This window comes from Colius striatus, chromosome 8 (genome assembly GCF_028858725.1).
Source record: "Colius striatus isolate bColStr4 chromosome 8, bColStr4.1.hap1, whole genome shotgun sequence".
Taxonomy (NCBI): domain Eukaryota; kingdom Metazoa; phylum Chordata; class Aves; order Coliiformes; family Coliidae; genus Colius; species Colius striatus.
The window spans coordinates 7,128,739-7,155,206 of record NC_084766.1 but is presented as its reverse complement, the minus strand read 5'-3'; the positions used below and the strand labels follow the sequence as shown (position 1 = coordinate 7,155,206).

The 26,468-nt window shown below is 40.2% G+C and overlaps 2 protein-coding genes across 2 annotated transcripts in view; one reads left to right on the top strand and one right to left on the bottom strand.

The window, feature by feature from the left end:
* Positions 1–26,468, bottom strand: part of NRG3 (neuregulin 3) — a 377,309-nt gene that overhangs the window by 306,361 nt on the left and 44,480 nt on the right.
* Positions 711–6,405, top strand: LOC133625924 (uncharacterized). Its single transcript, XM_062000749.1, is given in 1 exon segment — positions 711–6,405. A coding segment is annotated over 1 exon segment (5,274 nt). The 5' UTR covers positions 711–1,000; the 3' UTR covers positions 6,275–6,405.

The following is a 26,468-nucleotide window of genomic DNA, read 5'->3' as shown; positions in this document are numbered from 1 at the left end:
ACGTTATTTCTTTCCTTTATCTCTGTTTCTTTTGTGTCTCTAAGAGTTTGTGGTTTGTGTAACTGAGAGCTTTGTTGGGATAATATTGTTTTTAACGTTATTTGTTTCCTTTATCTCTGTTTCTTTTGCGTCTCTCGAAATTTAAATTAGTGCCCATCCCTCTATGTCATAGGCTGCATACCGTTGACCAAGTCTGAGACTAGGTCTGGATCTAGCCGCACCTAAGCCCCTTTTTAGGGTGCCTTAGAAAGCAAGGGGGTCCAGACTGAACCTCGTGACTCAACGGCAGGGTCTCCTTAAATAAGCCTACTGTTGACCAGGTCTGGGACTAAGGATTTTTTCCTGAACCTCGTGACCCAACAGTCCATAATCCCCAACTTCAGTAAGAAAAACACTTAGGGATACACGGATAAGGTTCTCATTCTCTCACTCTCTTTCTCTCTCTCTCTCTCCATTAACCTCTGAAAATGTTTTAAGTGTGTGAGATTGGGAGCTCACTGTTGCATAGATATCTTAAGCATCAGAGACCAAGTGAATGTTACTTTTGTGGGTGATTGGGTGAGAACATACCTCGGTACCCTTGTAAGTTCAGGGAATGCTTTTTGTGCCGCCTCTGTGTCCATAAGTGTATTTGTTGGTTTTTTTTTTCACCTACATTACGGGGATAGGTACGGGACAGGAACCCCTTTGTGCAAAAAAAAAAAAAAAAAAATTTTTAGATGTGCCTGATTAATTGTATTGATTTTTTATGTTCTACCTGTGTAAGGATAGGAGTCATAATTGTCAGGGTTGTGTTATGTTGTTTTGGAAGTAAGGGTCAGGGGAAAACTGAAGCTGCTGGGTCAGTAAAGGTCTGACAGACTTTAAAGAGGTTTCTGAGTAGCACGTGTGGGGGACAGACGTGTCCGGCACCACAGGCTACGGCCCTGGGGGACGCCTCACGGGTGAAAATAGGCAACCTTTGCCTATAAGTGAAACCTAGCTGGTCCTTGTGGAGTGAATGAGGGGACGAAGTCTCCGCCCTTCTGAAATTTTGATAAGATCTCTTCCGTGGTGTAAAAGTCGTGGAGAGCGAGAAACCGTTTCTGTGTGTGTGTGTCTTATTATAATCTTTTTTGTATTACTGATAACCATGGGGCAGTCCCGATCCACCCCTCTGTCATTAACATTGGCACATTGGCCAAAAGTAAAAGCACGAGGGCAAAACCTGTCTCTTATTATCAAGAAGGGGGATTGGCAAAATTATTGCGAAAGTGAATGGCCAACTTTTAAAGTAGGATGGCCACGGTCAGGTACCTTTGACATCCATACCATACGGGCAGTCCGAATGTCTATTTTCTCCTCAATAGGAGGCCATCCTGACCAAGAACCATATATCACAGTATGGGAAGACTTGGTGATATATCCGCCGGACTGGGTCCGACCATTTCTTCCAAGTGATAAAATAAGAGTCCTAGCCCCATCCTACTCATACTTTAGCCGGGGCGTACCTGTGACAACCAGGACTCTGGCTCTCACAGGAGTAGAAGAGGGGGTGACCAATAATGGGGGAGATTATGAAAAATTGAAAGAACCAAGCCCTAAGACCAAGGTATATCCAGAGGTCGAGGGACCCCCTGAATGGACTCCACCTGTATCCACATCTATACCCACCGCCCCCCCAACTGGACCCCAGTCCCCAGACGAGGGAGTACCTGTGCCGTATAACCCGGGGGGTTGGGAAGAAGGACCCTATACCGGTACCAGGAGTAAACGGGGGATAACACCTGAGGGACCAGACTCCACTGTAGCCTTACCACTCCGGGCGGTGGGGCCAGCCCCCACAGAGCCAGATGAGTTACAACCATTACAGTACTGGCCCTTTTCGTCCTCCGATTTGTACAACTGGAAAGCAAATAACCCTTCTTTTTCTGAGAACTCTGCTGCCCTCATAGGACTAGTCGAATCCCTGATGTACTCCCATCAGCCCACATGGGACGACTGTCAGCAGTTACTTCAAACACTTTTCACCACAGAGGAGCGAGAACGAATCTTCTCGGAGGCACGGAAAACCCTACAGGAAGGCCAACCAGGCCAACCCCCTCGAACAGGAATGGAAGTGGAAGCGTTGTTCCCAGCAGCGCGACCGCAATGGGACTATAATACAGCAGCAGGTAGGGAACGACTGTCCATATACCGCCGGGCTCTGGTAGCAGGACTAAGAGGGGCAGCCAGGAAACCTACCAATCTGGCAAAGGTGAGAGAAATTATGCAGGGGCCTAATGAACCACCCTCGGTGTTCCTAGAACGTATCATGGAGGCCTATCGTATTTATACCCCGTTTGATCCCGAATCTAGGGGACAGCGGGCCTCCGTTATCATGTCCTTCATTGGACAAGCTGCACCAGACATAAAACGAAAACTGCAGCATATCGAGGGATTGCAGGATTACACCCTGCAAGATATTGTTAAAGAGGCTGAAAAAGTGTTCCATAAAAGGGAAACTGAGGAAGAAAAGTGGGAGAGGGAAAAGAATGAGAGAGAGAAGGAAGAAATACGGAGACAAAAGAGACAGGATAAGAATTTAACAAGAATACTTACTACAGTAATGGCCGAGGGGAAACGCCAAGGGGAAAGACAGGCGAGAGGAGGAAGGGACCTGGGCGACAATGACAGGAATAAGGGACCCAGAAGACTGGGAAAAGATCAATGTGCCTTCTGCAAGGAACATGGGCATTGGGCCCGTGAATGCCCCAAGAAAAAGGGAAAGAGAGTGCTAACCCTGGAGGAAGATGAAGATTAATGGGGTCAGGGCCTGGAACCCCTCCCCGAGCCTAGGATAACGTTAAATGTGGAGGGGACCCCAGTAAATTTTTTGATTGATACTGGGGCAGAATATTCCGTACTGAAAACCTCATTAGGGACTGTAACTAACAAACAGACCATGGTAATTGGAGCAACAGGTCGAAAAGAATACCCCTGGACAACTAATCGAACTATTGACTTGGGAACTAACCAAGTATCCCATTCTTTTTTGTTAATACCCGAGTGCCCTACCCCCCTCCTCGGGCGAGACCTGTTAACAAAAATGAAGGCTCAGATAAGCTTTACTTCTGCTGGCCCTGAGATCGCCCTTGCAGGCGGAAAGCCAAAAACATGCATATTGTCCCTGCACTTGGGGGAGGAATATAGACTATACCAAAACCCCAAGGAGAACCTGGATAACCTTGAAAAATGGCTCAAGCAGTATCCGAAGGCATGGGCCGAAACTGGGGGCATGGGGGAAGCGGTGAACATCCCTCCCATAGTGATCGAGCTGCAATCAAGTGCCACCCCAATAAGCGTAAAACAATACCCATTGTCAAAAGAGGCAGTAGCAGGGATACGACCTCACATCGACAAGCTTGTACAACAAGGGATTCTTGTGCCTTGTAAATCTCCCTGGAACACACCACTCCTGCCGGTAAAGAAACCTGGGACTGGGGATTATCGGCCAGTACAGGACTTGCGGGAAGTCAACAAAAGAGTCCTTACCTTACATCCTACGGTACCCAACCCATATAATCTCTTAAGCTCTCTTCCCCCAGATCGTACCTGGTATACAGTCCTTGACCTAAAGGATGCATTTTTCTGCTTGCGACTGCATCCAGTGAGCCAGTTAATTTTCGCTTTCGAGTGGAGAGATCCTGAAAGTGGGAGAGTGGGTCAACTCACGTGGACAAGATTACCACAAGGATTTAAGAATTCTCCTACCTTGTTTGATGAAGCCCTCCACAAGGACCTGGCAACTTTCCGGGCACAAAACCCACAGGTAACTTTACTCCAATATGTAGATGACCTCCTACTCGCGGCGTCCACCAAAGAGAACTGCCTGATGGGAACTCGCAGACTACTGGTTGAACTTGGAAGGTTGGGGTACCGTGTCTCAGCGAAGAAGGCACAAATCTGCCGGAAAGAGGTAACCTATCTGGGATATGCTCTAAAGGATGGAAAAAGGTGGCTGACGGAAGCCCGAAAGAAGGCCATCTTGCAGATCCCCACCCCGTCAACCTCTCGACAGGTGCGTGAGTTCCTGGGAACAGCGGGGTTCTGTCGTCTGTGGATACTTGGGTTTGCTAGCTTGGCTGAACCACTATATCCACTCACAAAAAACAAGGGAGAATTCGTATGGGGCAAAGAGCAGGAGGAGGCCTTCACCAACATAAAGAAGGCGCTGTTAAGTTCCCCTGCTCTGGCGTTACCTGACCTCACCAAACCATTTACTCTGTTCGTGGATGAGCGAAAGGGAGTGGCCCGGGGTGTGTTAACACAGAGACTTGGACCCTGGAAACGGCCAGTGGCATACTTGTCAAAGAAATTAGACCCCGTGGCCAGTGGATGGCCTGCCTGCCTTAAAATAGTGGCTGCCACAGCAGTCTTGGTAAAAGACTCTGATAAACTTACTTTTGGACAACCAATTACAATCATTGCAGCCCACTCCCTGGAAAGCATTATTCGGCAACCTCCTGACCGATGGTTAACAAATGCCAGGATGACTTACTATCAGAGTCTGTTACTAACTGAACGTATTAAGTTTGCCCCTCCAGCCATCCTGAACCCAGCCACACTGATGCCTGAAGCAAGAGAGAGTGACCAGCCTCTCCATGAATGCCAAGAGGTTCTAGCCGAAGAAGTGGGCATTCGCGCAGACCTGACTGACCAGCCTATGGAAGGAACCCCCTCGTGGTTCACCGATGGGAGCAGCTACCTGCTGGAAGGAAAGTGTAAGGCTGGCGCAGCCGTAGTGGACGGGAAACGGGTCGTGTGGGCTAGCTCGTTGCCAGAGGGGACCTCTGCCCAGAAAGCCGAACTAGTAGCCCTCATACAGGCCCTGAGGCTGGCTGAAGGAAAAGTGATTAACATATTTACCGATAGCAGATATGCCTTCGCAACTGCTCACGTCCATGGGGCAATATACAGACAGAGGGGGCTCTTGACATCAGCGGGGAAGGAAATTAAGAACAAAGAGGAAATTTTAAATCTCCTAGAAGCCGTACACCTCCCCAAAAAGGTGGCCATCATACATTGCCCAGGGCATCAAAAAGGAGATGACTGGGTTGCAAGAGGGAATCGAATGGCAGACACAACTGCCAAAGAGGCCGCACTAGAGGCCATGATACTCTCAGTAAAACTTGACGACAAACAGGCAGTGGAAGGAAAGGAAGAAACAAACCTATCCGCTGAGGAAGGGAAAGCTTACATCGATAAAATGCACCGACTTACGCATTTGGGAACTGAAAAACTTATCACACTAGCAAAAAAATCACGCTACAAGGTCCAGGACCTACGGAAAACTGTGGAACGTATCGTACAAAATTGCGAGGCATGTGCCTTTACAAATGCAGGACATACTAAAGGAATCCAAGGAAAGAGACTGAGAGGAGATCGACCAGGAGCATATTGGGAAGTAGACTTTACGGAAGTAAAGCCTGCCCGGTACGGTAACAAATATTTGTTAGTGTTTGTAGATACCTTCTCTGGATGGGTCGAAGCATACCCTACAAGGAACGAAACAGCACTAGTAGTGGCAAAAAAGATCCTGGAAGAGATTTTTCCCCGGTTCGGTATTCCCAAGGTAATCGGGTCAGATAATGGACCTGCCTTTGTCGCCCAGGTAAGTCAGGGAGTAGCCAGACAATTGGGGATTAACTGGAAGCTCCATTGTGCATATCACCCTCAAAGTTCAGGACAGGTAGAAAGGATGAATAGGACCTTGAAAGAAACTTTAACTAAATTAGTAGCGGAGACCGGCGGGAGGGATTGGACAGTCTTTCTCTCCCTCGCTCTGTTTAGGGTTTGAAACACCCCAGGACCTACGGGGCTCACCCCTTATGAAATCTTGTATGGGAGTCCCCCTCCTCTGACAGAAATAGTGGGGACTGATGAACCTGTTGTGCCCTCTCTTACTCTTGCAGCACGCCTAAAAGCGTTGGAAGTAGTTAGAAAAGAAGTTTGGGAACAGTTGAAGAACCTCTACGACCCAGGCGAGGTGTCGATGCCCCATTCGTTCCAGGTCGGAGACAAAGTTCTGATTAGACGACACCGATCAGAGACGCTCGAACCTCGGTGGAAGGGACCGTATGTGGTATTGTTAACAACTCCCACCGCTGTAAAAGTCGATGGGATTACTGCGTGGGTACATTCAGCGCATGTAAAAAGGGCACCTAGAGATATACAAAAGGATGATTGGGTGGTGGAAAAGACTGATAATCCTCTTAAGCTTCGTGTGTTTCGGAAACCAAACCGAAACACCTAGGGAAAATCTGTTGGTGGGACTAATCCGAGATTTCGGGAAGGCCCAAAATGCAACCAGTATCACTGCTTGTTTACCATTACCACAAGCAGCTGGGGAGCCTATTCCGTGGGGTATAATCCCGGCGGGACCACTACCGAAATATAAGAATAACGTATCCCAATTTTGTAAGAGTGTGCCCCGAACTAGGACTGGGGTAGGTCGGCGATTTATCAGGACACGAAAATCACAGTGGAAAATCAGGAAGGAAGACTGCAAACGAAAACTTAATTCTGTATATAAAAAGGGAGGGATCCATTCTGTGGGGACGTGTTATTTTGATGAGGAAAAACAAGTTACAGTAACTACCACTGAAACTTACTCTGAAGTGGTATGTCAGAATATCACACAATTAGACCCCAAGGTCTGGCAATCTATCTGGGGACCCGCTATTGCAGAAACTTTTAGCTACATAGGACCAGTAAACTGGTGTGTGCAGTTTCAAGGAAAGCAGGATCAACACTATACACACACTTTTCATGAGATGACTTCTAAAAAAACGATTGTGGAACACACACATGGGTGGAACTGTACCAAAGTCCTCAACTGTGACACCCCGGAGAGGGAAATAGGGATTTTCCCCGTCCGTTATCTGCTTAAGTGGGGATGTGAATGTCGAGGATACAAACATACCCTGCCACCACATACTAAAGGTGGGTCAGATGGGGAAATGCTTGACTGCAAATATACTACAATCCAGAGTCCTGGAAATTTAGTATGGGTCACTAACGAACGGAAATGGACCACACATATTTCCATTGATGGGCCTATTAATCAAATTACCCTAGGGGTGCCCACACTGTGTCCCTACTGGAAAAAGTCTGGAGAAAAAGAACTTATACCTCGAAAGAGGAGGGATGTAAGTAAAGAAGGCGAGGAAGCCCCCAGTGATGAATGGCAGGAACCAAAAACTGCGATAAAAATAGGGTGGGCAATTGAATCCATATTTCCCCAAATCGCAGCATATAGAAATAGGGAGATGCTTGATAAATTGTTGGCACAAACCGCGTGATTAGCGGCTGTTACTAAAAAGGGATTTAAAGATATGAATTTCCAACTCCAGGCAACTAGCAAAATGGCTCTGCAAAATCGGATGGCCCTTGATATGTTACTATTAAAGGAACATGGGGTTTGTGGGTATCTAAAAAATAAAATAAGCGACTGTTGTATACATATCCCAAATGTTACGGAAGCTGTAGAAAACGATATTAACAAATTACATCAGATAGAGGAAAAAACAAAAGGAATTGAAGAGGAAGCCCGAAGAAATTGGGTAGGGGAAGTATTCAATTCCCTAGGAATACATATTGCTGAGTGGTTATCTTCATTAATCCAAACTGTGATAATTACTATTATTCTTATTGGTATAATCTTTATTTCTTATAAGTGTGTTTTAGGACTGTGCCTAAAGGGGTGGAAGAAGACTCCAAAATGACATCCATAATGTTATAAGCATAGAATAGAAATATAATGTTAGTAAGTGTTAGTCCTGACCACTGGCCTGGCCTCTCCAGAAATTCTAAGATTAGAAATGTACAAAAGAAAAAGAGGGGAATGAGAAGAGGCGAAACTGAGAAGAGGCGAAACAAACAAAATGGAGTACGGCCTGCACACTATGAGAACAACAACCGCCTCAGCGAAAGTGCAGTCTCATTGAGACCGCTTCATTTCCAAGAAGCAGAAGTTAAAAACATTTCCTAAAAAAAGGCTGCGGCCTGTGGTTATCAGGAGAGGCCAGACCGAGGGTCAAGAGCTTGTAACTATTGTTCGAACCCTATATCTATTGTGTGGCGTGTAAACCCTATAAAAACCCTTTCCTACTGAGCACCAGGGTCGCCTCCTCTGACTCCTGCGTGAGTTACGAGACGACCCGGAGCTCCGAAATAAACCTCACCTCGTGCGTTTGCATCAAGTCGGCTCCTCGTTTTCCTCTGAGGTGCGCGTCTGCCTGGGTAGAGGAAAGCTTCGCCTTTCAGATACAACATTTGTACATATTTAAACATGGCTTTTAATTGGAAGCATTAATAACTTAATAACACCCGTAAGTCAACAGTTTCAATCACTACTTTTTGTGAATTTGCTATCAAAAAAGATATGAGGAAAGTAAGAAACAGATTAAGAAGCTACATTAACTCATCAGAGAATCTGTGAGAATTATTCTTTCAAATCCAAACTAGGCTACCTTTCATGGAAATTAACTCTATGGAAGATCAGGGAGGAGAGCAATTACAACACCCTTTCTAAATATTTACAGACTGGCTGCAGATGGGGATTGTGTTTTGGATTCACATTGCTACACAGAGGGGAAAAGAAAAACAAATCAAACATTTTTGCACTGCTGCAAACATTTGTCTGTTTGGTTTAATAAGTTACAAGTTACTGTCTGTGACATAACCAAACAAATATCTACTGAAGTTAGAACAGTTCTTTCAATTAGCATTGTCATACAAACAAGCACTGTGAATGAATAAGTGGTTAGTACCAGCAAGAGGAGTGGCTGCTGTCTGGGGGAGACTGAAGAACGACTGCGGTGTTGGGATGTGATCACTCATGCCAGCTCCCCCCATTCACACACAGCCTCTTCCAAGACTGCATTGCGTATGCTCCCTCAAATCAGCCAAACGTTATCGGTCGGAAATGGGAAAGCATGACTGACTGACTGCAAATAGCTGGCTCCTTTCCCTCTCAGCAGCAGGAGCAATCCACAGCATCAGATCTCGAGCAGGGGAAGGTGGAGCTGGGGTGGCATTACATCTTAATGCAGCAGCAGAGCAAAGAGACCTGGCAACACACTCCCCCGTGCCTCCTGTGTGCCCCTCAGCCTGCTCCACACAGGAGCCTCAGTACTGCCCTCTCTCACAGCATGACCCTTGCACTGGAACATCCCATGGATCAATTCCTTCCCATGGTGACAACGAGAAAGGCCAGGACATTAGCCTGACTCTAGGGAGGACAAGCACCCTGGGACTGACAAACCTGTCGGAGGTTTTAGACAATCGGTCAGTGGGAAAGTAGGGTGTTAATTCTTGCAATGTAAGTGTGATCTTCCCTTCCAGCTCTCCCAGTTTTAAAGTGGCAAGCACATAGAAAATAATCCCACACAAATCATCATGGAAAACCACAAAATCTTTCTAATAAAAGATCATCTTCCTAAAGGTGAAAGCAGCCCAACAGCAATAAGACATATTGGAGAAAGCAGTGGAAGGAGAGAGTGAGGGGAGGGCAAATAGAACCTGTAGAGTAGGAAGGCAGACAAGAGCTTAAGAAGTCAATAGCCAAATGTTCAATTAGAAATGAGAAAGTTGTGTTCCTGATGCTAAAATTACAGCACACCAAAGAAATAAAAGCAGTAACAGCTATTTTCATCGTTTTCTTGATTCTCAGTGTGTCCTGACAGACCAAACAGAAATTAACTCCAACGGGACAGAGCCACTGGCCTAGCCAGACTATCCATCCCACCCTGAACCAAGGCAACAACAGGCTGGGCCAGGTAGCCAAGGCCTCCCTGACTGTGAGCACTGAGATGCTTAAATGTTTAAAGTTTCCATTTAAATGTTTAAAATTTTAGACAGACCTCCCGTGTTCAGATTGAAAGGTCTCATGCCATGTCCTGAGAGTGGGTAGTTTAGAGACTTTAAATGCCCTTGACAAAACATTCTTTTGTTGGTATTGATAGGATTGGTTTGGCTTTGCTTGAAATGAAAGACGATTGGCCATCTCAGTGCTTGATTCAATAGAGAACACAAAAATGGAACACAAAAAGTTCAATTTAAACCTAAGAAAAAACTGTTCTACTGTTGAGGTGAGAAAGCCCTTGCATGGGCTGCCTAGAGAGGGTGTGTAGTCTCCTTCTCTGGAGATCTTCAGAACCCGCCTGGACACATTCCTGTGTGACCTGCTTCTGCAGGGGGCTTGGACTAGATGATCTTTAGAGATCCCTTCCAACCCCTACCATTCTATGATTTAGGATAGGTCATATCTGAAGTTAACATAGATTAGTATTTCCTTGAAGAGCTCTCAGCTAGGATACTTCAGCTGACCTAGTGAGCAAATGAAAACAGATCCAACTGGTAAGGTAGTAACATTGGAGATGTTCAGGCTTTCCAAGAACTGAGGTGTTCTCTAATGCCAAGACTTGGATCACACTGCAGAAATGATGAGATCACATTTTCACTTCTTATTGTCTGCACTATTTTCATGCTGGGATAGCCACTGGTATGACTTAAGGACAATGCTACAGATGAGAAGTGCCCATTCCCTCCTGTGCAATTGCATCAGGATGTCTCTCCCAATAAACAGAAATGGAAATTGGTACTATGAATAATGGGATTGGATTCAACAGTGAGGAAACACAAGCAAGCAGAATTTAGGAAACACTGCCAAACCTGAAAGCAGAAGACACTGGTGCCTTTCTTTCTTTTTTCCTCCTTTTTTAGAGACAGAATAAAACAGACCTCTGTCTAAGGTCACATTTGCATCTACCACACAAATATACCTTGCTTCTCTCTCAGCAGCAGTCAATATGTTAACAGCTGTAACTGTCAAAAACATCAAGAAGCTTTAAATTATAGTAACTTCTGTTACTTCCAGGAAACAATTACACCTCTTCTGTAATACTGCTTTCTGTCCATGAACAGTGCCTAACATTTAATTCCAGCCTGACAGACCTGGTTAGCTTTGTTTGTTTGACTCATCAAGTTTTTAAAAAATATCACACAGCAGAACCTATTTTTCCAGGAGAACTATAAAATCCACTGTGCTACCTGTCAAGATAGAAGAGATTACACAATTATGTTTGTGTACATTTTACTGACTAAACCGAGGACAATGTTTTTGGTAAGGAAAGATGCAGGTAGAGATAGAGTGGATTAGTAAAGGATCACAGATTAATTTAGGCTGGAAGAGATTTTTATTCGTCACCTGGTGCATCCACTGCTAGGAGGGCAAAGGCCAGACTAGATAAGGATGTTCAGCAACTCATCTAGACGAGTTTTGAATATCTTCAAGGATGTGGATCCCACAAACTTGTGTACTTGTTCAAAAACCATTTTCAAGATAGCAAATCCAATTAAATCTTCCATGAGATGCTGCAATCATTGAGTGCCTTATTACAGACTAAGAGCACAGCATAGTGATGTAACTAGTTCACCTCAATGAATTTTGTTCTATTCAGATTCTTACCCAATATTAGTGAGTCAGAGATCTTTTAATGGACCTGAAAAACAGTTTTCCATCAAGATAACTTTACCATATTTTTTACACTGCATTTTTTCCTGAATGAACCCCAGCTGAATCCAACCCACCTAATTAGCTTATGATGGAACCAAGACCACTAGCTAGTAAGATTTAGAAGCTTGATGACTTCCTTTTGATTGAGGTTTAACTTGTTTGCTTTATTCTGTTTTCAATTCTTTTTTTTTTCTCTTGTTGCCAGCAATCAGAAAATTGCCACAAGACATAGCATTTGTAAATGTTATTTTCTTAGACTAGATTCTAGCATTGTCTTTAAGACTGAACATAGAACTACCCTAAATCTTATCTTCTGAGAGGAAATGAATATATTTACTACAGAGAAAGCAATTCAACATCTTTCTTTAAATCTTGGGGCTATTTTCCTAAACCATCTTATTTTGTCAGCAACACATTCAGAACTTCAGTGGCACAATCCTGAATCTCTCTGTAATGACACTGAGTAAAAGCAACTACATTTAGTTTGAATCAAAAGAGATATTGCTTATCATAGAGGAAAAAAAAGAAGGCGGGGGGGGAAGGGGCTGTTCCACTTACATCAAAATTCAGTATGAAAATATACAAACAAAAGTTGGTATTAGATTGTGGAAATACAAAGGCAGTTTTCATTCATATGATTATATCCCTCGCTACAGGAAGTAACATGGTCTTTTAAGAGCTGTCAATTTGTGTCTTTCAGTGGTGATAGTAAAAAGCCTATGTGGCATCTGCCCACTCCTCTGCACTTTGTGACTTCTGAAATATTTCAAATCTTTGTCCTGAAACTGCCTACAGAAATAAGCACACATCCGCCAGATTTAAAACCAACTGCCACCTCTTTAGCGAATTGTGGAATATAAAAGTACACAGCACCAATTAGTGACAACAGATGTGACTACAATTTCATAAAAGCTTTCAAGAAGTGACCTTTAAATAATAAAAATATCCCATGGTTTGAAATCTCTGAGTCAGATATGACAGATGAGATGACTTCCCTGTACCCCTTTTTTCTGCCTACTTGCTAGATACACATTTATGAACTGAACATAGCTGCCATCATGAATTCAGTTTACACATATGAGAACACAACCAGAAATCCTAACAATTAGCAAACAGGGCATCATTATTAACTTCCACCAAGTTATCTTCCTGCATTTCTCTGCCTTTGCATAAATAAAACATTCCCCCTAATCATTCCATTGCTAGGTTGTATTTTTAGTGGTGGTGACCTAAAGAAATTACCAAGGCAATGATTTCTGTATGAAGTGCTTTTTAAATTAGTAATTTTAAATCAAAAGAAAAGATATAAATACAGAAAACTTGCTTCTTATTATTATTGTTAGCAAGTTGCTACAAGATGTGAAAATGAAACATTTCCACCACAAAGGTCCAATTATATATGTTTTGGCTGAGACTAGTTTTCATTTTCTAGATCTGCTGCAAAATGAACAACATAGAATCATAGAATGGTAGGGGTTGGAAGGAACCTTTAGAGATCATCTAGTCCAGCCCCCATCCAGAAGCAGGTTCACCTAGATCAAGTCACATAGGAATGCATCCAGGAAAGTCTTGAAGACCTCCAAGGAAGGAGTCTCCACACCCTCCCTGAGCAGCCTGTGCCAGGGCTCCCTCACCTCACAGTAAAATAGTTTTTGCTTAGGTTTAAATGTAACTTTTTGTGTTCCAGCTTCATCTCATTACCCCTTGTCCTGTTGCTAGATACCACAGAAAAAAGGGATGCCCCAACCTCCTGACACCCACCATTTGGATATTTGTAAATATTAATGAGATCCCCAATATTAATGAGATCCCCAGCTGTCCTCCAAATCACCAGTAACGCAGTGCCGAAGTGCATTCAAAGCTTGCATGTTAAATGGCATTTCAAATAATACGACATGTACAATCCCTGGGATGAAAAATCATCATTGATTTTTGTGCCTGCAATCTTCCACAATGTGTTACAAGTCCATGTCATGTTCTCAAGTGATTCATCCAGCACTAAAGTAGACAATTTAAAGAAGAATTAAGTACATTATCCATTCCCCATATATCTGAGCTGCTCAAGAGCTTGAATCTTCTTTCCACAATGCCAACAAAGAAATTTCTTTAGAATGAATCCTTCAGTATTGGTTTTTCCTGCCTACAAAGAGATTCTTGTGCTTTCAATAACATATTCCAGTGGATTCGAAATTGGGTGCCTAATGGGCACAAAACCATAGAAAGTAGATTCTGCAGGGCATGGAACAGACTCATCCTGTCCACCACATCTTCCCTCATTAAACTGTACTGATAAACAGATCTCTAGATGCTAAACACAAGAAATAGCATGTTCTCATTTCCATGGGGTGTATACCTTGGTCTCCTTTAATAGGTTGATTTAATCTTTACTGTACAGCTACAGTTTGTAAGCTTTATCTGCAAATATTCTCAGTAGCTGGAAGAGGCTGGCCTAGAGGAAGGAAGGTTGTTTATTGTTTCTTCACCTAACTGGGTAGTTCTGCCAAATTGCTTGCACCCAAGGTATCTGCGGATAGGTGTAAAAGCAATTACAGAGATAGTCTATTTTTCTTTCATTTTTCTCCTCAAAATTTACCCATTTTGGAAATCAAAGTAAAGCCTTGGAACGAGTCACATTCTGGGCTTCAGAACACATATAATTTTCTTTACCAATTACACAGAAGTTGCAAGAAATCTGGTACTACTCAAGAATAGCAACAGATAAAATTATAATCTTTGCCACAATTTATTCCATCACTGCTTTTTCAAGAATGACAAGAGGAAAGGGATTTCCTTCTGGTTTGTCAGAAGATTGCTTCTTGCAGCCTGTAGAGACCCAGCACAGATACTTTGTTGAAACCATTTGGTGCAGAGGAGACCTGAGAACCATATGTTTTTTAGCAAAAGACTTTTCTCTACCACTCTGACACATCCTCCTCCAATGTTGATCCATTAGTCTGTGGCAGGGGTCAATAATCCCTATGTGGAAGGAGCTGTCCCCTCAGTGAGGCCCATGTGCTTAAGAATCTGTGATTAGTTGTAGCAGAAACAGTAACTGGACAAAGTTGCTCCAGCAGATCTGGAATCCACTACTGAAAAGCTCATAGAAGAAGCTGATAGCCTTTTAAATGAAACTCATGCTAGTGGTTCCTGAACTCAGGCACTGCAGAGTGCCTCCACATTCACAGAGCTGCACATGCAACTGTGAAACATCTGTCAGTTCTTCCTGCTGGCCATCATTCCCATTTTAGAAACTCTTCATGGTTTTGGAATGCTTAAAACATTGAAAAAAAAGCCCAAAGATCTCTATACTTTACTTTGTTTCTTTTGCTTCTGATACCAAAAAAAAAGCAGTTTCAAACAAAATTCAGGCTTCTCACAAACCACTAGGAAGGAATAAGGAGTTATTGAACCTGAAAATGTGATACTTGTAGCTCTGCTGCATATTGGATAACTCTAATTTGGACACAACGGCTGTATTATGAGGAGAGACAATTTTCCTGGCTGATCACGCTTCTCGATTATTATCTGATTCTCTTTTTAGTTTTATTTTTGTACTTACAAATAAAGATACGGTAATTCCAGACACCACAAATATATAGTGAAATGCTTCTCACTGACTGTTAAACAACTCTGACCGTAGAACCCAACTGTTTCCAACTGTTTCAGCTGTCAGCCTTCCTTCCCAGCCTACAGAGCTTGGGTTTGCTAGAAGTATGGTATTTCTTCTTTACGTAGAAGAAATTTTTCACTAGGAAGAGTTAATTTGACTCAATTCATTCCATTTATGGTATAAAGTTGATTTGGTAACTAGCCTATTGTGGAGGAATGGTTAAGGGAGCATGGACATGGATCCTGGGGTATAATGCTAGGCCTGTTGGGGCAAGGCAGTCTGGGCTCTAGTTATATGGATTTGGTGCACAATCAAGACCAGAGTCAGAGACATGGTTAAAGTAGTTGCTGTCACGTAGACAGCAGGCCGCTTTCTATTCCCTCAAGGTCAGACTGTTCTTGGCTAAAGGTGGTAGACAACTTCAAGGAAAAACAAGATGTGAAAATAAGAGGGAGCTTGCTTATCGCAAAACTGCAAGTAGAATGAACATGCAAATGTAACCTATCATCTGCTGTTTCTGAGCTAGCCTTGAAGCCTGCAGTGTATATAAGTTAGAGCCTGCTTTCAATAAAGTGAAGATTTCTGCTATCACTCACATTGAGTAGGACTGGATTTCTTCCCACCCAGTTGAGGATCAGACCCTAGGCTAAGAGCCGCAAAACTTACCAACAGCCTATTTCTACATTTTTAAAGTAAAGCTAGATCACGTGGATACTGCAATTAATTCAAACTTCAAAGCCTTTCAAATTTAAGGAAAAAGAGAAAACTTTAAATTTAAATGAGAAACATGAAATATATATTCACACAAAGACACACTAATGATACTTTTAAGATCATTCATTTTTCTTTATAATGTTCAGGGATGTAAACTTTTCAGGGTTGACTCTTCATGAGAACAAAATTTTCTGAGATACTGAAAATTCCCTTGAACTGAGAATGTCATTACTTACTCTATTAATTTCAAGAAATATTAACATTGAAATAGAATCACCTATGTCATTTACATGGGAATGGTAACCTTTAGTGGCTGATTACAGGTATAAACATTTAAATATTTCTCATTCTCAGTGCCTTTGTAAGGCCACACTTCTCCTGCTTTACAAGCATCACCTTGCTGTTAAAAAAACCCAAATAAGCAAAATCAAACAAGATCTACCCTTGCAATGTAACCTCACTAATTTTTCTGCAAAAAAGCTTACCACAGTTAATTCTTTCAGGAAGAAAATGTATTATACACATTGAATCAGCTTTGGCTTACAAAATGTACCTTGCATAAATGTTGCACACGCTGCAATGTGCAGATTTAATACAATAAGCATGAAAGACATTAACAGGAGCAAAACAGTACCAGTGTTATGCAGCCTTCTGTAAGACAAATTCACTGAATTCCAGAAAGCATTTTAACAAGCAAAAGTTTAACCCGAAGACAGATGTTTATCCTCATTCTTGGCTATCACAACAGCAATCTTTCAGAAAGCAAGTTAGATATATACAGGGTGTTCATGTACATCTAGGTACTTATTTCATTATCTGCCATGAAGAAAGGCAATCTGGGATGGGAAAGACACCATCTCCTTTCCTCCTCTACTTCTTGCTCGGAAAGGTATTAAGCTATTCTGCAGGTGTCACCACATTTTTGGTAAGAACCAAGTAGCACCTCTTGAAAGACAGGTAACCAGATACCTCCCAGAGGAGGCTAATTACTCTGCTGCAAACACCAGCAAGAACTTCAACTGTACTTGAGTGCAAGCCAGATCTCAGATTTGCATATTGAATTAGCTTTATTATACATTTAAATCATAAAATGAACCCTGAAAATTACCTAATTCCATTAATTTCCTCCTCAGTTTCTGTTGTAAATGAAACAAGACAGTTCATCTTTTGAAGATAAATAACATGAAGCAATTCCTGCTCTAGCATCACACCATGCTTACGGTGCTTTAAAACCCCTAACACACAATTATTGTCTCCTAGATCAGTGAGACACATGGAAATGTTACAGTAACGTCTTCAGCAATACTTGCTTTACTTGACAATCATGTTACCCAAAACTGTTTTATACCAGTTTACTAAGGGAATAAATCAATACTTGGTCTAAATAAAAACAGCCCCATAAAAATATTCAAGAACACTATTATTAAAAGAAGATTTTGAAACACCTTCTGCCTCCGATACATCTGTCTGTCTCCACATTGCATGAAAACTGGCAAAGAATATACGAATATATCCCAAGAAACACAGGATGGCCTCACTAACCTTGAGAAATTCACAAGAGAAACTTGTCTGCCCAAGCAAGTGCTTGACATTCAAAAATAACTTCCTGAGACATAATCAATGTGCAAGAGTTCAGCCAACTAATGGGTTTTAACTAGGTAAAATCAGTACATTTTTATGATAAAATTGACAGCTTGGGCTCCACGCTTCATCTTTTAAATGCCACGTACACCTCAGCTGGAGCACATCAATAGTACCATTGATCTATTTTTTTCCACCTCAGTGAAATTATCCACTTTCTGCAGTTGTAGTGATACTGCAAAATTAATGCAACTATTTGGATAATTGATATGGATACTTAGCTCAAGCCTCTTTAAGGTATATGCCTTGACTATACCTCTATATATGGCTAAAACTTTAATGCTTTAAATAATGCTTTAAAGCTTCCTTTCCTTGTCTCCAACTGAAACTCTCACTTGGAAAATCCAATATGACAAATAATAATTAGATGTTTTACAAATTGAAGGGAACTTGGAGCAAAACTGTAATACAGATCACGCTTCATGCTGTTTTTTCCTCCTCACTGTTGAGAATAATAACAAGCATTCTTCAAGCTATCACTAGACAGGCTTTGTGCTTATGCTGCTCCAGACTTGCTTATTCCATAGTTGAAAAGCCTTTTTTAACTGCAGGTGTGTTATGGAAACTCAGCATTGATCTAACACTCGTGCCTGAATCCTATACATTCTCTGGTCCTTACTTGTTAATTGTATTCTGCTAATAATGATCTAATGATGTCCATAGGACACCTCACTTGAATACAAAACCTTCATGAGATGAAGTCTACAATGTTGTTAGCTGTCCCATTTCACATTTCTCTCTCATTTGGATCCCACCCCTTAAAGCCATTATGTAGCATTTTACAGCTCACCAGATAGACTGCAAAAAGATATTATGAAAAAGTGGGATTTCAAACAGGAACTGGGGAGAAGACATGAGCTGCCCCATGCTGTGAAGGGAACTATTTTCCTTTCCCAAGGCATGCTAGGAGACAATGCCTAACATTTGACAGGATTCAGTGCCTCAGACATATAAAACAGGCATGTGTTTTTAATTGAACATACCACTTTCCTGAAGCAATGAAAGAGTATCTGTTACTATTTTAATGAAGGTAGGGATTTTCTTCTGTTTTAATAAATTGCTGAATGCTAGCATACTGAAACAGAGAAACGGTTACTTTAAAAACAGATAAAATTAATTTTAAATGCATGCTTTACATTATTCAGATGACTAAAAATGTTGCAACAAGCATAAACCAACAATTTTCTCTGTTTACAGAGCACAGAATAAATAAGTTATCTGAAAATAATGTTTATATTTAATTCTTTACATACAAGTAAGTATTTTTTTGGTACATAAAGGTAAATATGTGGGATGCAATACATAGAATTTCAAGTCAAATCTTTTTCCTGGTTTCTAGGTCATTCTTAACAATGAGAGTTTCTTTTAAATGGCATTCTCCAAACCACTACCACTCGCTCCCAACTTAAACCACACACAGCTACTGCAACAGTTAGCAACATTTTCTATTTTATGGGTTTCTTTTCTGAATCCTTTCTTTAAACAATGGGGTAAACATTGGACAAAAGGAAATAGTGTGAGGTTTTTTTCAGGTTAATTTTGTTTGCCTGCTTAAAAGTTAGGCTGGAATCTCAGCGACACTTAGTAAAGAACAGCTCGTATAAGTAGAACTGTTTTCCTGTGTGCCTTTGTGTATTCATAGCAAAGTTCAAAATAAGTTTTCAACTATTTCTTCTTTGGCCTTAGTATGTGATAGGAATCTCTTAAGTCATACTTAAAAAGTAATAACTTAATTACTGATTTTAATATCAGTAACGTTTTTGCAGGATTAGTCCTTATTTTACACAGAGTGCTTAATTGCTAAATTATAACTGATCCCTAACAACTACATGTGTATTAAGCTCAATTCTCCTGTGATCAACAGGCCAACCCCACTTCTGCCTTTTCTTGCAAGAAAAAATAAAATTGGTAGCCCTTATTATCATAACAACATTTGGACTCTAATCTTAAATCCTCTGTATACTTTCTACGCCATTTTTGAGGAATTAGACTTTGTAGACGTTTAATTTTACACAGGAGCAAAATATTGATAATGGGCAGAATTAATTAGCAGAGAGCATTGTACTAAGAAGGCTTTTAATGTACACACTACAGAATATATTCCCTGGTAATGTCTCTAGAAACATTAGGCTAATTTAAATTTCATTTAAAAAAAAAAATCCTCAAACATGGTGTTATTTTTTCCACAATGTACACGAAAATTACTCTCCATTAAATATCTTCTAAATTCACTTTTTTTTTATTTAATAAGCAATATTTTTGACCAAAAATCAAAACAAAAATAGACATTTATTAAATGCAAGCAGGCCACAGAGAGATATACAGTCAGAATGTTTTGCAAGAAAGCTGCCTCAAGCTGCTACAGATAATGTCACAGAAAACAGTAGGTTTACCAGCACCCAAAGCAATTGCAAAGAAGAAATTTTCTAACATGTATCAGCTGAAAAAGAAAATACATTTTTAATGGCTTTACACTTTGTACATCTTTCCTGTGGTACAAAACTTCCTCCCTAAAGCTAGCAGTTTAAAGTGAACTAGGAAATATAATAAAAGCCTTAAAATCACAGGGAAATGTTCAAATTATTATGCTGCCTTTGGAAAAAAATACCTGGTGCACATGACTTGCAGTTTAAATACCTCGAATTTGTGCAGCTTTTAAAAAAAATCCCATCTAGTAATTTTGCTCATATCAGTATTGATACTCAACATGATGGTAATGCTCCTGCTTCCTTCCATCTGCAGAAACAGATCTGACTCAGTACAACACATGCTGCTCTCAAGGAGAGTAATTCTTCATCAAGACTAGTAGCTTCCAACTCCTCCTGAGCAGATGGAGGAGCTGGCTCCATTCTCTCTCTGACCTGACCTCTACTTTAACGTTTCAAACCTGTATTGCTACTAACATTAGGAGTTCCATCACTCCTTTGAAATTTCTGTTAAACTCTATATATTGAAAAACGGACTAACAATAATCTAGTAGAAAAATTCTTACATGACTTCAGTCCTTACTTTCAAAAGAAAATTGTACGCCTGACTGATTTTGGTATGAGGTTTTTTGCTCTCAACACAGCCACTCAGAAACTTTTCCTGATTTGACTATTTGTCCCAACTGTTAATTGTTTACAGTTCAACTGCATTGAATGCCTCCTCCTCTGTACATCCCCATCCCACCACTGAGAAAAGCTCCACCAAAGCCTTTACAGACATTTCACAGTTATTCACATGATGCAAAGGTAGTTATTTAGATCAGTCAGGAGACAAACAAATTGCTAGCTATCTACAAAGAGATTTCTATCTGTCCATATAAATAGTAGGGTTTCATTTGTTCCAGAAGCTTGCAAATCTTGATTGCCCTGACTCTACCATGCAGGCTGGACATGTGTGAGGATTTGTAGTCAATCCTCACCAAACACAAAGCTAACTAAAGCAGCTTAGACAAGATCTTTCATTCGATGTCAGAGAACTAATCTTGGATGCAGTACAACGTGTACAATCTCAAGTCAATGTACTGATTTTATCCCTCTACTCTTTTCATCATCTGTATAATTGCAGCCAGACTTTAACCCTCTTCCTCCTATGCTGCAGTGTCCCCTCAATTTACAGTACCCAGAATCAGTGCCATTGTTTCAAAAAGGCATGGTCAGAACTCTCCCTCATCTCTGCCTCTTCAAAGCTGTGGAAATCATCCATCTAAATCCTCCCTGATGGCCTTGCGGTGATCTCGCTCCCAGAGCTGTTCAAACATATGGCCAGCATTCAGGACATATCTAACCTCACATTTACCCGAAATATTCAGAACAGCCCAGAGTCCCCTCTTTGTCTGTAATTTCAATTTATACATATGTCATTCCCTTGAGTCTCAACATTATTACCCTGTTGAAGTGGAAAATCATATCTGTACACAACAGAAAAATAACCCTACTACAGAAAATGTGACAACCATTGCATGATAAATCCTCCATGCTGCTGGCAAGAAATACCACAACTCATAAAAGAGACAAAGTTCATAGAAATGCACATCCTGTAAGCCATGATTTCTTATACATCAAATCTAAGATAAAAAGGTGTAAGAATGACAGCATATTTTTTACTGTTATTTCAAAACCCGGTCTATTGAGCTTATTGGCAGAGTTTAGCTGCCACGATGGCTACAGAACTTCAAAAAGTTCCATGAAGACAGACAGGCACCTACTGAATCTGAGTCCTGAAAAAAACCCTTACCTCTGTGAAGGTAAAGCTTCCTTACACCTCACTGTCCTATCCAAACAGAACAGAAATATGTTCTATTGAAGCAAGAAAGAATCTGTAATGTTACAGTGGAGATTCTGAAATCTAAGGATTTCAGGTGTTTTCATGACAAACAATACTTCAGGAACTCAACATATATTATTTTTTAAGTATCTCTTAATTTTCTTTGCTTTATAATCCAGATACTTGAAATCACACTGAAGAAAAACACTTCATACAACAGCAAATTTGCAATTCAGTGACTTCTAGAACATGCAACCCTTGATCTATGTAAGAAACTATGAACTACGGTATTGTTTATTGAGATTTATGTTAAGTTCAATGTAAAGGTTAGACAACAAAAGTCAGGAAAATTGCGCTGGACATCACTTGTGTGAGATAAGATAACTGTAATTGCCTTTACATACCAATACCACCTATGCAAGCAGAAGAGATACTGCTCAAAGATAACTACAGGATGTTCTGAGGAACAAAGGAGGAAGACTCCTTACTCAACAACCACCGGAAGGCAGAAAACGACCCCCTTCACAGCAACTGAAGAATGCGCAGAGCACCTACAGTGCTTCACGGCCACGGACTAAAATGTATAAAAAAGGGACTGTTTGAACTGATCGGGACGGCAGTTGGCGGAGCGCAGACTTCCCTGTCATCCAGCGCTGTCTTTGCTCATATTCTACTTGCTACAATTAATAAAATTATAATTGGATTATGATCCATTGTGGTCTCAATTTATAACAATCTAGTTGACTTCCACTAACTTTACTACTAGTCAATGAGAAGTGGGTCACAGATTATAAAGAGAAAATCATGGTGGTAATAAGCTGGAGTAACTAGAAACTGAAATCAATTTGGCAGGATGCCTATGCTCTCACTGTTCTAGCTTAAGGAGTATTTAGACAGGAGCTCAAACAGAGACTAAATGCACGTATCTAAGAATTATTATGTATTTTCTGGTGAGTGAACACATGAAATATCAAAGCATAGGTTACACAAGGAAAGCTTCTGAGTGAGCAGGAACTTCAAAAGAATACAAAAGAAATTATCAAGTTTGTTACAGTACAAGTCAACAGCGAATGCAAGATAACATAGATGCACTATGTATTTCCTGATTTTGTTTGGACACACCACTACTAGTTAAAGATAATGTGACTATAAAACCTGTTTCTGCACATAGGACCTGATTACGTCTTATATGAGGAAGAGAGCTAAAAGTCTTTCTAGGAGGGAAAGAATTCTGTTACTTTTGCTGAAATGTGTATAAATATAAATACATAAATAAGAAGAGTTCCTATAAAAGCACATATATAGTAAAACTATATATACTTCTATTTTTATGCATCTAGATATATGCAGACCCATCAAAACCATTCAGATATTTCTTCTGTATTACATTTATGAATATATATCAGCTTATGTTTACATAATGAAAAGTTAGTCCTGATAAGTGGTTTTATTTCTTTTTTTCTGCCAACTCCTAGGCTAACTTTAATTACAGCTCAAGCATCAATGTAACTATAAAATATACAGAAGTAAAGAAGATATTAGGTAAAATTGATTTAAAGACTCTGATTTACCCTAAAAACATTGCAGCCATTGTTCCATCAACATGATAATTGGTTTGTGGTGCAGCTGTGGACTCCTCATTTAGGCCTTTCTGAGTTTATGAAAATACGGGACAGAGAAAAGCTGAAGCTAAAAATCTGCAAAGCCAACTTGGAACTTGTGAAGGAAGATCAAAATAACTCTTTTTGCATTGCAATTTCTGCTGCTTCTTATTGCTTTAAAGTTCTGCTTTCTCTGAGCATATATATTAACCCTGCATTTCATGTTTTAACACAGGTAGAAATTACCAAGCTAACCTTATCTGGTTTACAATTTTTAATATTCATATTTCCAGTGCAACATGGCAATTTTTATTTCAAGTTGCATATTCTATTTTATGTCTTATCTGCACATAGATACAGCTTCATTTCATCTTTCACATTGAAGCAATATAAACATGTCATCCTCATACACACGGATACTCATGGAAATAGGGGTAAAATAGCTTTACATGCTAGTAGTGCCATTCAATCTTGTTTCACCCAGAGCAGTTGTTGCAAGGATCTCAAATGTCAGACCTTGTTTTTTTCTCAAAAAATATATTTTATCTTCTTCAAATTGCAAAATGGAACTTCCAGATACACATATATTGGTAATAGTTTCCGACACCAAATGCTAAAGTGAAAGGTGTCTAATAGGAAACAAATCCTTTTGTTTCTCATTGTTTGCTGTGGTATCTCTAATCACACTAAGTATATCTTAATTGGATTCAGCAAAAGCACTTGAGCTTTTTTTTTTTCCTGTTGTTCTGAAAGCCTGAACAAATGGATTAGCACATTGAAATCTGCACCTCAAAAAAATATAAAGTATTTTTATTTCCTTTTGTTTAGCACAATGAAGGGATTAAAAAGATATTTGGGAACTAGAGGTACAGCAGGATCCCAGACTGTTAACTCTGAGAACACACTGAGTGTCAAAGGAATATTCCAGAAAAAACAGAAGTCATAAAATAATCATATTCCCTTTAGCTACCTAGGAAGAACATACGCAACACACACTGGGTCAACTCCAGTTCTGTCAAAAATGCTTCTCTGCCACAACTTTCCACATAGATTCTAATTTAAAAGTGTTAAAACCAAATTTAAAAAAAATGGCCTAGGCTTTTGATCATACAATTTCTGTCATTAATAATTCCTTTAAATTTGGTGAGAATAAAAGCTTGGGTGGAATCCTCAGCCTAGAAATGCTCATTTTCAATTTCACACCAAGTCAGCAAACCAAAAAGTGAAACAATTTTCTCCAATTAAACCAAAGAAATAATACTTGAACCTCTACCAAAAGGTTTTGGCTAGCATGTGAGATACTCTAAGCATTTTATCAGATCAACCAGTTCCAGGTAATGTCCTACACAGCTGAGTGCAGGGTGCTCTATGAGGAGCTACCTAAGGGAAGAAAAGCTTTAGGCATAATTATGTATTTCAATTCAAGTTGCACTCATAACTGCTGCATTTTATTTGACAGAGTTAATAACCCTTTAAGAGCCAGCTGGAGGGAAGTGCAAACTGATGTGGGAATAAAGCAATTGACACAAATGTGAAAACGTTTTGCCACCTGCAAGAGAAATGATGTTTGCTTGCTTTACCAAGCAGACTGAAGGACAGTTTGAATGATTCATCCCTAAATGATTGAACAAAATGGGGAGGGTCTGGATTGAATTGCACCATAATTTCCTTTAAAAAACTTGACATACAACTACACTGTGTTGTGACGACAAGTGGGAGCAGGACAAACACTAGTCACATGCAGTGAAAGCAGAAATGCATAGGACTGGACTTCAACATTGGAGAAGGGGAAAATCACCATCAGGAATTAATTTCTAGTTTCATAGTATCGTCTGTTTAACTCTTTGAAAGTAGAATTGGTTTTCAGCATCAACAGTGGACTCCCTCAAGCCATTCTCAAGACTTCTTCAGTAAATCACAAATTGTGTTCTCAATTTAGGAGAATGCACAGTAGCAGTTTAGTATAACTTCTATTTTAGGAATAATCATGTTCAGTGCACATTTGCACATCGTGTAACTTGTTTAAAAGCCATATTGTACAGAGGAAAAATAGCTAATTTATTCAGTCCTTTTAGAATTAGATTTCATATTGAAAACTTTTGAAAAGCACTAAACACCTCCCGCTCCCACAGGCTTCAATGATGTCTGAAATGCAGGAGGACTCAAATCATCTTTATAACCTAACATGAACAGACTAAGATCCCCATATTTGAGCTTTTTCATGCAAATAAACAAAGAGGCTCTGTGTAAACTAAGGCTCATAAAAGGAAAACCTTCAAAAGTGGTGTTTATTCAGCAAGAAAAATAAATGCTTTGTCTACCTTGGGCAGATGAATAAATCTACTTAAGTCAATAAGCACTAATGAAATTAATGGAACAAATATTGATTTCAGGGCAGCCAGGACTTCACCCAATGTATTTACTCCCAACAAAACACACATTAATTAACTGTAAGCTCAGGACTTTAGAAAGATACAATATAAATCCCACTGATGTTGCTTCAAACCAATACTTTTGGCTCAAGCCTTACTGTTATTTGAACTAATTTTCTCTTTAAGTTCTATATTCTGAATCAATACTACATTATTATCAAGTTTATTTTTATTAAAATCAAACTATGCTTTATTCAATAAAAACACAGGTGCCTTCAGTTTCTTTACAGCACAAGACCAGCCACAATACTGCTCAGATCAAATAAGCATACCCTTAGGGTCTAAATACATTTTTGTGTTTTTAAGATCTACTTTATAAACTTTATGGCAACCATTATTCTTTTATGATGAATTAGTGGGTCATTTTATCCACAACATTAGAAAACATAACTGCAATATCCACAGTCATTGCATGTATGAATTCACAGACTGTTTCATGAGGTTCATTGTACCGGTAGGTTTTAAAATGGCAACGTATTCAGCTATACAAGGAATGCAAGGCATTATTAATTCAACTACAGTCAGTGAAATTAATGTGTTGCACCATGAAGTTGCACTTTACAGGAACTGGAAAGACATGTGAGGCACTTCTTAAAGCCCATTTGGCATTGTATCCCATTAGATTCCTATCTATAAAAATACTACTGGACCGGATTTCAGGAAATGTTCTTAAATAAATT